The sequence below is a fragment of the Echiichthys vipera genome, assembly GCF_963691815.1.
Source record: "Echiichthys vipera genome assembly, chromosome: 18".
NCBI classification, from domain to species: Eukaryota; Metazoa; Chordata; class Actinopteri; order Perciformes; family Trachinidae; genus Echiichthys; species Echiichthys vipera.
This window is the reverse complement of record NC_139843.1, coordinates 15,129,077-15,141,929: the sequence shown is the minus strand read 5'-3', so window position 1 is coordinate 15,141,929 and position 12,853 is coordinate 15,129,077. Positions and strand designations below refer to the sequence as shown.

The 12,853-nt window shown below is 40.1% G+C and overlaps 2 protein-coding genes across 2 annotated transcripts; one reads left to right on the top strand and one right to left on the bottom strand.

Moving 5' to 3' along the window:
* Nucleotides 1-1,055: 1,055 nt before the first annotated feature.
* On the bottom strand, nt 1,056-4,060 carry lyrm1 (LYR motif containing 1). Its single transcript, XM_083933045.1, has 5 exons — nt 3,992-4,060; nt 2,778-2,957; nt 2,627-2,687; nt 1,555-1,586; nt 1,056-1,444 (listed from the first exon to the last, which is right to left on the bottom strand). Exons 2-5 carry the CDS (start codon nt 2,934-2,936, stop codon nt 1,331-1,333), a joined length of 366 nt encoding a protein of 121 aa, XP_083789171.1. The 5' UTR covers nt 2,937-2,957; nt 3,992-4,060; the 3' UTR covers nt 1,056-1,330.
* A 925-nt stretch (nt 4,061-4,985) lies between these two features.
* On the top strand, nt 4,986-12,561 carry dcun1d3 (defective in cullin neddylation 1 domain containing 3). Its single transcript, XM_083932173.1, has 5 exons — nt 4,986-5,316; nt 6,368-6,450; nt 7,635-7,676; nt 7,829-8,385; nt 10,652-12,561. The coding sequence occupies exons 4-5, from the start codon at nt 7,940-7,942 to the stop codon at nt 11,193-11,195; spliced, it is 990 nt and encodes a 329-aa protein (XP_083788299.1). The 5' UTR covers nt 4,986-5,316; nt 6,368-6,450; nt 7,635-7,676; nt 7,829-7,939; the 3' UTR covers nt 11,196-12,561.
* Nucleotides 12,562-12,853: the final 292 nt, after the last annotated feature.

The following is a 12,853-nucleotide window of genomic DNA, read 5'->3' as shown; positions in this document are numbered from 1 at the left end:
AGAGATTAGCATTAAGAAAATACACTCCCGCCGCACAGCTGAGCTTGACATCAACATTATATGATGGCGGGCAAAGCGCCAAAAATGTGTTAGTCCGATTCCTATCCCTTCTTCAGTCAAGGCAAGCATTATTCCTAGATGCTAAAGAATAAATGTGGAATTTAACCATTAATTTTTACTACTTCATGTATTTTAGTCTGTGATGTGACAGTTCATGTGTCCAAAAAAAGAGAGAAAAAACAGCACATGTATTATAAGACAGACCAAATGTTCAAACTTGACATTTAATGGATGTACGTTTGTTATCTCTCCAACAAATAAAACCAAATGGTAACTTTTTAAAGTTTTACATGAAGTTTTTTCTGCCTCTCCTACTGCAGCCTCCCCAGATCAGAGATCTTTGTTCTATTAAACAAAATGTGAGATATTAAACAAATCTCTTTTTTTTTTTCAAAGATAATTTTTGGCAGTTTTTCAATCCCTTATTATATAGAACAGACAGGAAATAGGTTGAGAGAGAGGGAGACATGCAGCAGAGGGCTGCAGGTCGGATTCGAACCAACCGCCTCTTTACATGGGGCGACTGAGTGGTTAGAGCTACCTCCCACCTTTTAACTTACCTCTCATCACAAACTTTAAATATTTTTTAGCTCCCATCTCTGTTGCTGTTTTGATGCCTTCTGGGAAAGCTCTTTGTAAATTGCCTCATTATTGTGAGTGCTTGGATGTCTGTGATGATGAAAAATGTTCTGTACTGTAAAGGGCCCTTCGGACTACCTCACCAAATACTTCCCTTTTTTTTAAGAATTTCATAAGAAGTACACTACTTCCTTACGCAACAATGACTCAGAATTTTAGATGAGTGAAAAAATGGCTTCCTCTGTGATGTTGCCAACATTCCTGGAGTTTATTTCATATTTTCTGCATGACTAAACAGGCTACCTATATGGAAAAACAGAGGAATGGGGCCAACATTCGGGGGTAGTTCCTAAAGTCCGTGCACTGAGAATATTTCTGAGATATGACATAAATTCCTCAAGCAGAAGTTGTGAAATTATGTGTGGTGTTTATTACAATAAATAAATATACAACTTATTACAGATCACTCCACCCTGACAGCCTTGAGCTGAACAGAAGCGGACACCCTTCCGCTACAGTCACAACTCATAAGCAGTTTACAGTAAAAAAAATGGCGTTTTCCTGAATGTTGGGTGGTGTTGCATCGTTGAGTGCTTGCAACAACTCAGCCCATGAGATCAGCTTGTGACTGCGCTCTAGTTTCCTGCCCGTGGTAACTTGAACTGTTGGCGAGGAGCAAGGATATCGAGCATCAGGTCTCGTCATGTGATTGTAAGTATATTGGCTTGGCCTGCTTCCTCAGGCGCTGCTGTGCTCGCAGCTTCCTGCCTTTCTGAGTTGCCAGTCCCAGTGGTGGTAGGTACGTCTGCAGGAACATTCAGAGAACAAAAGAACTGAATGAAATTTCTCAACAAGACAATAACCCACACAGACAGAAAAATGTCCAATTTGTCTAATAAATTGGTCATTACTTACAGCCCTTGGATATGGGTTCCTGTAATGTAGACCTGTGGAAAACAAGTATAGTCTCAGTGTTGACTGTCAAAATTATTTTAAAACATGAAAAAAAAAAAAACAATAGCTACAAAATATTTCTATTCCAAAGCCAGAAAGCGTGTTAGAAGAATATTTTTTGGTAAAGCTCTACAATATTGTAGTTCCTAGGGAACTAATGAAGAACTAACTGCTGATGAATCATTAGTTAATGAGCAACTCCAAATCATATTTTATATATTGATTAGTATTGATTAGCTCATTGAAAAATGGGTGAGGAACGAACCAGGACAAACTTAATAATCGATGAATCATTAATAAATACTTCCTTAATAATTCCTAGTGGAAGACTTTATAGTAGGTAATGATGAGTTACTACAAAAGAGATTGACCCCCAAAGTGAAACATAACACTGAATTCTTACTAAGCAGTCCCTCATTACTTCATGTGTATCTTAATATTTACTGTTTTTGTGTCGCTCATGTTTTTCTCTAGTAATTCATTATCCTCTATTATAAAGTCCTCCTTTTGGAACTCTTAGGGAAGTTCTTATTAATGAGTCATCAGTGCCTACTCCCCTACGTGTCCCTCACTTGTTTCCCAGTTAACCAATCTTTAGCTACGCTACCAAATTTAATTAGGAGTTAGTAATTAACTAATGATTAACTAGTAGTAAGTTCCTTGTTTGTTCCCTGATAACTACTCAAACTTGTGTACCTTCTTATAAACTCCATCTTTTTTCAGAAGGTTTCTGTCTCACTTAACTGATTACATGTTTATGCTGTTGGTTGTCAGACATTCAGAACATTACGCCCATGTTTACTCATGCGAAAGACCTTCAAGTGAACTTGCTGAATCACCCACTGACAAATACTTCATCTAGACATGAAGCCGTTATATCGGCTAGATATTACCCGTTGTGAGCACTTTACGTGCATTTTAGTAAAAAGAAAACAGGGAAAGCACAGGATAGTGTTACTATGGTTCTCACCGGAGAAGGACAAGTTTGGTCAAGCCTTATGTAAGCAAATGTGTTGCATCTCTCCACTCTTACCTATTTCTATCCTCGCTTCACATTCTTCTATACACTTCTTTATTGATTCTTGATCTGTGAGCTGAGAAGAAGCACACACAAGATTAGTCATACAAACTGGTATAAAACTACTGCATGCTCTTTTCTGTGAGCAGTGTGCTGTTGTTCACACCTGCTGGTTCTGTCTGAACAGCGTGCAGGCCTCCTGAAGTATGTATTTCCTCTCAGTTTCTGTGTCACTTGAAACTCCACTCTGTGCCTGCCAGCCTCTGGCGATGCGAAACACCCGCATGTACAGTGACAACACTGTCCTGCGAGTGGAGGCCGTCATCGGGGCTAAAAAAAAAGTTACCTGCACAATAAAGTAATTTAAGGTGGAGAGGAAGAATAACATTACAACCCCTGTTACGTTTTTCTGTATGTATAAATCTCAATTCCTGATCACAAGGTTGAAGGCATTACAATAATGATTACACTCTTCTGTCAGTTAAGCGTACTCAGTCTCTATGTTAATTTATATGTCTGTAATTAGGGACACTGTATCACACAATAGACTGCTAGTTTTGATCCCAATTTACTGGACATCACTGACACGTTACCAAAGCATAGAGAAAAAAAACTTCTGGTGACCCTAGGGTCGGATTAATCTGTGAGGCATGCAAACATTTACTGTTGGGGTACTGCCTGTCCTCACCTTCCACTTTCTCTTCATTGTGTGTGTATACTGATGCCTCAGAGTACCATGTAAGTATAATGCACACAATAGATTATGTGATTTTAATCTGCCCAAATACCAAGAAACCATCCAGCACTATGCTTGAATAATACCAAAGTGGCTGAGGTTTTCAGTGTCATTTTTTTTTTCTAACATGTGTATTTATCATGTCAGCAAAACAAACAAAATCGTTGTCTACAAGTTAGTCCCACAAGAATCGCTAACCTAATAATGCAGGAACCTAGGACATTTGGGGCCCCTGTAAGTCTGGGACCCTGGGGTAGTCGCTGGTCTTGGTGGGTTTCTTATACAGTCTTGAGTGTTCCCATCATGCAACACTAGATGTCCCAAGAACCAACACAGGGCTGTTTTTTCCAAACAGAGCTTGGTTCATGACTGTATGTTCTGATATGTGTTGAGATTAAAGGAAATAAAAATAATGCCATTATTCGCTCGTATTAATTCTGGTTTCCCAAACAAAAAAACATGAGACAATACTTTGGCATCATTTATCAACACAAAGCTAGCTCCCCTTGTTCTCCTGATAACATACTGTACGTCCGCTGTTAAAGAACGGGGGATTAAATTAATGGCTGACGACTGCCATTCACATTAACGACTTGCATTAGCGTTGTGGCTAATTGTGTTTCAATGCATGTAATATTACAAACCTTGACACACGGACTATCTGAAGAAGAGGCTAGGTCGCCAGCAGCTTACTAGGACAGCAGAAACACATTTGTCGCCTGGTGATGACGTTTCCCCGCACTGTTTTCTAAACGGGAAGGTTGCAAAAAAAACAATATAAAGATAAACGCACATTGATATATTTTGATGAATTGTTTTCTGTAGCCCCTTTTGCCCTATTGTTGTCATTGTTGTTATATTTAAATGTGATATACATATATAAACTAATAGAACAAGAACATTATAAAGATAAGCGAGTGCCTCTACTTTTCATTGTAATTTGAGATATTTCCCCAATTTAACGTAGTGACGTCACATCTACAATTCAGTTTAAGCCATTTCAGATGAGTTACAAAAAGGTTTTAAACACATTTATGTTCTCTCAAGGGTCTCTGTAAAATGTCATTAATAAAACACGTGATTCAGTAATTGCGTTTGTGGTAATGTATCCATCTGGGTGCAATGCACCAAACACATTTACTCTGTTCAAATTAAAAGATTGATCTTAACGCTGAGGTGATTTGTTGGCAGGGAGGAAGTGATGCCGGAAAAGGCCCATACGCCACAATGTAGCTTTTTTATTATTATCATTATTAACGTTATAATGTTGGCACAAGAAACAACATGATTCACAAAACAGAAAAAGACAATTATGAACACACACAATGATTTACCGAATTGTTAGAAAATTATAATATTTGCATAAATTAATCGTTTTGGTTATTTTTTTTATTAAGTAGTTTTAGATTTGATATAGTTTTTAAAAATGTATTTAGATTTTTTTGAAAGAGTTATAGGGGAGCAATGTATTTAGATATTTCATTGTATGATATTTGTTCAAATTAAAAGATTTACGTTAACGTTGCCATGGCTGGGCTGAAGATCAGCTGTTGGCTGCTTGTTGTCAGGGAGGAAGTGATGCAGGAGAATGTTACAATGTAGCTGCACGGAGCTACACTCAGTGACTAAAAAGGGGGAAGCACAAAGAGACTGGCTGCTGTAGTCCCGAGCTGGTCTGTTAACTCACTTTAAACGGCGTACAGAATACAACATGGATTCCAAAGCACAATGTGGTTGCTAGCTTTTTACTCGTGTATTTGTTTTCTAAAGGCGCAGTTGAATTCGATATTGATGTGGAAGTTTTTACCAGCTAACAGATAGCTTTAGCTTTAGCAATCTGAGTGAACGCGACGAGTTTGCCTCAGTTCGGTTCTGCTCGTGTACGATACCTTGGTCAACTTACCAACTTACTTACTTCATCTGTTCCGGTTTGCCTGAAGTGATGCACGTCCAATTCCACACCAAAAAGGTAGGTTTCTTGACGAAGATAATTGCGGTGTTCCTCGGTGGACGTAGCTTAGCCGATAGCTAACTTTTAGTTAACTGAGCTGATGCTAGCTAACGTTAGCTATGGCGACGTCGTCAGGGCCGGGCAGTTTGGATGTAAATGGCCCGGCGGCGGTGATGTTTGGTGAATCGATAACAGCTTCACAACAAGTACCATCTGGATTAGTGAATATATCAAATAACCAGGTTTACATGGTTATTCAAATAGTGTTTGCATGGCATTTGTAAGTGTTGTGCATGTACTGTTAAGCTCAGTTGATCCTGTTTGTGTTTGCCACTTCCCTACGAACATAACATGGTAAAATCACGTTAAGGTCAGTTCAGATCAGCTATCTAACTCAACCGAGGCTCTGCTTTGACAACAGCGTTGCAAATGTTACGCAGTCGTACTTGGGCTCAACTTTGTTCTTAGATAGTTAAACTAATGGCTGGTTTCTGAAGTTTTTGCTACCATAGTACGCCAAGCTTGATGATTATTACATTTCTAATGAATATGTAATATAACAGACGCTCATCAGATGTCAAGTCAGCTGAAGGTAGCCAGAGAGAGCCAGTGAGAGATTTGCCCTGACATGCCCAGTCCAGTTATCAGTACAGGCGATTTGCTTCGATGTCAAATATACACTTTTATTATTGACATTGGGATAATGGGATTTTGGCAAAATCGGTGGTCACGCAACAAATTAAGTTGTTTTCAAAAGTAATTTGAAGTCGTGGATTTTCCAACAGTTCTCCGAGTTGTAACAAATTGAGGACAAAGCATGGCTGTGCCCTGTGAGAGGTCTCTCTCTCTCTGGACACATAATGTCAGACAAGTTGAGTCCACTGTGCTCAATATATTTTCAGTGCAAATGCCTTATAACCATCTTTTTGTATTTATGAACCAGTAATTGTGTAGTTTGTGTGTGCTCAAATTACATATTTGTAGCATGTTGACAAAAATAGTCCTGCAGGTTTGGGAATGATGAGCTATCATTTTCTGCTTATGATGACAATATAATGTGTCTTTTCAGCATTGCGGATGTCAAGGTCACAATGATGGAGCAGAATAGGAAGACGCTTTGATCTGTGGCCAATGCCTTCAGAAGGATTGTCTGTAAGTCATTTTCTGACCATCTACTTTATAAGTTATCAAATATTTGTTCAACTTATCCATTTTATGTGTGTAGATGTTTAGGAGAATGATTAGTTGTATTAACGCACACATGAAATTAGGCTACTTTGAGAGTAATTGGGTAGGTAGACGAGAGATAATGATTTTACATGTTGTATTAGTTTGAGTACTCCAAACTCCAGTTTACATGCAGTTTGGTCAGTAATCAGATCATCCTACTGCTCTGCATGGTTATATGCAGGATAGATGGGAGATATCCGAAATGCAGAATGGTTATCAAACCCTTGACAGCTTCAGCACATCACATTCAGGTGTGTTGGAGTAGACTGAAACCTAAAACATGCAGGGCAGTAGTTCTTCAGGAGCAGGGTTGGAGACCCTGATGTAAATGCCTATCGTAAAACACCCTCTGTCCACCAGGAATTGCCTCGTACTGTTTTCACTCCTGATACCAAGCAAAGATAAACACGCCATTTATGTGGATATAGTACACAAGGTTATCTTAATATTTAACACAAAAAAAATGACATAATGAGTTAAAGTTATACACAGGGTTCTAAGCGGTGCTGGAAATCCTTGAAAACACTTGAGCTTTAATGTGTTGTTTTCAAGGTTTGAAAAGTGCTTGAAATTGCTTGAAATTTAGGTTCAAAAGTATACCACGTCAACTTACAAACGGGTGACACAATATGAAACATAACTCTTTGTGTTTTTACTTTTAATGTCACCCTTGTGTAGAATGCTGTCACAAAACATAATTTTGGTTGTTTGTAACACAATAACTCTAATTTAATGTGATGAAGTGCAATAGTCTGTATACTGTATGTACCATTATATAAATACACAGCGGCAGTGTGCTGGAAAGGCATCGAAATGGTCCTTGATATGCTTGTAAAGTACTGGAATTTAACTCTGGAAAAGGTGTAGGAACCCCGTATAAGGTGTATTTTAATAGCTGTTACTGAACCTTTTGTGATGCAAAGGAAAACCCAAAGTTTAATACTGGCAAACACGACACAACACAAATCCAATTCTACCTCAGTATGTTTCTGTGCTTACTGGTGACGTTTTTGTATTTATTTTGTAGAGGTTTCCATCATAATCTGTCTTCTGTAAGCATTTGATGTAAACATATATACTTGTTTTCGCTGGTTTTCACTTTTTAGGGTTTATAAGTCTGGCAGTGGATTGTGGCAGATTTGGCACAGGTAACGTAACTTTAAAAATCCATGCAGTTTGATTTTGTTCTACTTATAGCCACAGAAATGTGGATCTTGACCATTTCTTTGTGAGCAAGACTGACTCAGTCTGGAGTTGCTGCACTCTGACAATTAACATTTTAAATTGTTTTTCACCTCAGGCCTGAGGGTATGTTGAGACGTCTCGCAGGTCCAGAGAAGAGGCGTCTAGGTGGTTCCCACGGGGACTGAAGGTGAGGAGGAAAGACAGGCGAGGGACCAGGGAGGAAGACATGGGTCAGTGTGTCACCAAGTGTAAGAATCCGACGTCCTCACTCGGCAGTAAGAGTGGAGACAAGGAGAGCAGCTCCAAGTCCCACCACAAGAAAGGAGGCAGTGCTGGTGGTGGTGGGGGCCACAAAGAAGAGCCCAGTGCCCCGTGTAGCAAAGCCACCAGCGAGCTGTCGAATGGCACCAAGGCCTTGGAGGTTACAGTGGAGACACTAGTCATTCCTGCAGCGATGGGGGAACATCGCAAAGACGAGTGTGTGGATGGAGATGGGCTGTCAATGCTGCGCATTGAGGAGCTGTTTTGTTGCTACAAGGATGAACAGGAAGATGCCATCTTGGAGGAAGGCATGGAGAGTTTTTGTAATGACCTGTGTGTGGACCCAGCAGAATTTCGTGTCCTTGTTCTTGCCTGGAAGTTTCAAGCAGCAACCATGTGCAAGTTTACAAGGTAAGGTGGAGTTCTGGGGAATGGGGCGTGTTGTTGCCACTGGTATCTGTTTATCAGGATGAACTAGCATAACTACTGCATAGTAATTGTCTATAGATGAGAACTGGACATTTTGTATACAGGCATTTCCTCATCCCAGATAACTAAAACGCATAGTTTCATTAGTGCCTGCCCTGATTTAATTACCCAAACGGATGCTGCTATTATATACGTTTAAAATATTTATTTGGGTATTACTTTGGTGATTCTCATTGTGAACCGCTGGCCACAATTACATTTTTTCATTCCTTGTCATTTTACACACATACATAGGCCCGAAACACACACACACACACACACACACACACACACACACACACACACACACACACACCATAGACATGCAGTTGTAGAAATGTTACTGATGGGGCTCGAGCAGTAGTTACACAGCTGCATACCACATATAACTTCAGTTAGTCGCTGTCGGTCTGCCCAATAAAGTTGAAAGTAGAAATTAAAAAATGCTATTTCACCCTCAAATCTTGAACATTAAATTATCTAAACTGTTCTTGGTTTTAATTAACAAAGCTCTCTGTAAGCTTGTTTCATGAAACAGGTCCTTCTCTTCCCTGTAACATATTGTCAACGTGTGTTAGCCCAAGTGAAAACATGATGGAGATATCCTAAGCAAATCTGTGGGATTGGGGCTAATCGGTGTGTTTTTAATTATTGATTACATACAGCCTGATCCATGCTGAGGCCTTTGAACATATGCAATGCACTTGAGAAGTCACTTTGTGTCAACATTTTAAGCCTCCCTTTTAAAAGGTGTTTATTTAGTATTTTGTTCATGCTAGGGATGAAGACAGGCAGTCCAAATCTGCCACAAAGTTCAATACTCATAACAATATGTACAAATGTGAAGCTATTAGCTATTCCACACTTTTCTGAAGTATACTGGCCACCAGTACTATGTCCAGTTGCAGTAGAGCAAGTAAGAATGTCATTCCTATTCCCGAGAAGGCACTTTGCCCCTCATTGTTAAAACACTTGATTTTTATTGGAGGGAGTCTTTAGCACTTATAATTGACCGACTCATGGGGTGCATCGATCATCAACTACAATGCTAACTAAGGGTGATTTATACAAAGACTAAACAAAATGTCTAACTGGAGAGACAATGAGGTTCAGGGAACTTCTGGCGTTAAGGGTCGACGCTGAAATCATCAGAAAGATTCAATGAATGGCCAGAGACTCTGTTGTTTGTGGCCAAATTACCAAACAGCTCCATTGGTGTTGTGTAATCAGAGTAAAGTCATACCTCCTCCACACTCCACCCAAGCGCCTCCCTCGTCAAAACCAAACTAAGTATTTCCAGTAAGTGAGAACGCATCTGCAATGGACAATCTCCTGTTGTGTGCTGCATGTGTCGAAGAGAAACTCTGACACTGACTAGGGTTCCAGGGTTAGCTAACCAGAGCTGATGCCTGATGACTACACTTCTAGCCACAGACGACCCCGCCCCCCTGCACCGCTTGACCGGGGGGCACACAGGAAAAACGGCCCCCGCTATGCACTCCCACTGCAGTTAGTGTCAGAGATGAATAGGGCTGGCTGGGTCACTTGTCAATAAACAACCCCCCCAATTTCTAACTCAGCACTTTTCTATCCAGAGACTGTGGGCAACACCACACTCTGGTTACCAACATGTTTCATTGTCAACTGATGCTTACTGAAGCTGTTTATGTTACATTTGACTTTGAAAGCCTATATTGTTGTAGGGCTCAAATAATAAAGTATATCAGCCTGAAGGGACATGTTTTTCAATGAAAAATTGAAAGAACAAACATTTTTCAGTTCAATTTTAAAATGTAACCCTTTAACTGCAACTCTTTCTTTTTTGCCAGTGATGTTTGTTGTGGTTTCAGGGTTTTTCTTAGTCATGTACTCAACAACGGATCTCTACATTGTGCAGTGAAATGCTTTTTGGTCTCCTCTTGTATTGTGCTTCAAATATAAAAATATAGCTAAGTATTGTATACAATGGAGTTGTTATAGAAGTTAGTAGTTAGTTATAGTAGTTATAGACACGCGGCCCTTATGTCTACATCAGATGGCTTCACAATGTCTTATTGTGACTCTTACTTAATTTAGCTGCCTGTTAGGTCTGGTGCTGTTCATTTATCTTTGTTAAAAAAGTATGTTGTTTGCTTCTGGACCTCATCATCTTTAGTGAAATGGTCCACTATCATTCTCATGTCCATTGCTGTTTACTTTGTGTCACCAGGAAGGAGTTTGTTGAAGGCTGTAAAGCGATCCAGGCTGACAGCCTTGAGGGTATCTGCTCACGTTTCCCTGTCATGCTGCTGGACGCCCAGGGCGAGGAAAACTTCAAGGACCTGTACCGCTTCACCTTCCAGTTTGGCCTGGATGCTGACGAAGGCCAGCGCTCGCTGCAGCGAGAAATCGCCATCGCCCTGTGGCGCCTTGTGTTCACCCAGGACTCTCCTGCAATCCTGGAGCACTGGTTGGACTTCCTGTCTGAGAACCCTTCAAGTATTCGAGGCATCTCAAGGGACACGTGGAACATGTTCCTCAACTTCACCCAGGCTATTGGGCCTGACCTGAGCAACTACAGCGAGGACGAGGCCTGGCCCAGCCTCTTCGACACCTTCGTGGAGTGGGAGTTGGAGCGCAGGAAAAGAGAGGAGGAAAATGCACTGATGGCAAAGGAGGAAGAGGGGCGGTGTACTGAGACAGAGTGTTCTCCCACCACAGATAGACTTGAAACAGAGGGAAGCCGCGGCTCACAGACGTGGGGGGGACACTGACCAGGAATCAAGAAATATTCTTAAGGGAGGAAAGGATTATGATCTACATCTGAACTGTACATCTGTGAATCATTGGATGAATATTAGTATTACCATTACAGCTGTTCATTTCGCTCTCCTTTTCTGTTGGGGTGGGATTCTTGCTTTACACCCTCCATTTTTCTGGTTTTCAAAAGGGCTCTAAGAACTATTATGTTTTAAGCACTTCTATTTAAGTTATTGTTTTACTTTTTTTTTTCTCCTATGTGTTTTTAGTAATTGGACATGTGGTCCATTTTAACCTCCACCTACCTACCATAAACCCACAGAGCTAGATCAGTAAAAGCTTGGTTTTAAAAACGGGCATCAGAAAGCCATAACCATTTCCATCAGTTATCATATAGACAGTTGATTTTTGACCTATACTGCTGATATGTTTTGTACAAGGAAATCGTTAATAATAAAAGAAGGGAAATGTTGGCAACCTGTTCACAAATAATTTCTTACTATCAAAAACATGAGATTTACCGTCAAGGTCAGTGAAATCATCTTAATTGGACTAATCTAGTTAGGTAGTATGTTTTTTAATCTTGCAGTGCTGTGAGGATTAATTGGTTGCACTTGTATTGCCTTCACAACTACAATTACATGACAAACTGTAATGGATAACAATTCGGTCAAAAGGGCATTTTATTTTTAAAAGATATTACAAAGTTGTAATATCCATTTCAAATCCAAGTTGGTTTCCATGGTAACATACTCACCATCTCTTCTGTGTTGAGTGTTTTGAGTGCTACTAGTGCAGTGAGGAGCTTAGCTTGTTTAAGCCGCTGGCTGTGCCCCCTTTTGACCTCTAGCATCTACCATTTTGATGTCCACCTATTTTCAAGAAGCGGTTAAGTGTTTACAACACAATGATGCTGGCTTTTCTCAGATGCCTCATTGATCTAATTTTAGGAAGTCTGTAACACAACAAGTCGGCTAAAGTAGGTCTTGGTCATTTCTCAATAGATGATGCCTAAACCTGCATTACATTCAGGACTATTACACTGGGCCCCACACAAAGCTTACGTTGTTTACCTTCAGGAGTTTAAAAGTTTCCATATCTTTGAACAGCTATACAAAAAAAATGTGCGTGCACTTCACAAACTTTGTTGACTGCTGCTGGTGATGGTTGTAATGGATTGCACAAAAACCAATGGCATGCTTAGTCCCTATACTTGCAACGCTTTGCAGAGAGATTGATGTCAACCACATTATTTCCATTTTAAAACCTTTTCCAAACGGAAGATTGATGTTAAGTATAGCCTAGGGTGTTTTGGGATGAGTGAATGACATGCTAGCTAATCAAGAGTCTATTATGGGTCCAGTGTGGTAAGAGGGTGGCCATAACCTGATCTGTTTGGTTTACATCTATGATGGTTTTATTTCAGACCCCTTTGTCCTTCTTTTTATATAAAATGTATTGATTTATAATAAATAAAAACAGTGTTGAACTTTTGACTGTTGGACCATGGAAATCTGTGTGACTTTACTTAACTGATCTCCTTATGTCTTTGTAATCATACACTATGCTGCTACTGAATGACATAACTGCATACCACTGCCTTCAGGGCTCCAGAAGAGTGGTTTCATAGCGCAGGGTTTTTGTGGAGGCTTGTCTGGATGCTGGAGCAGCT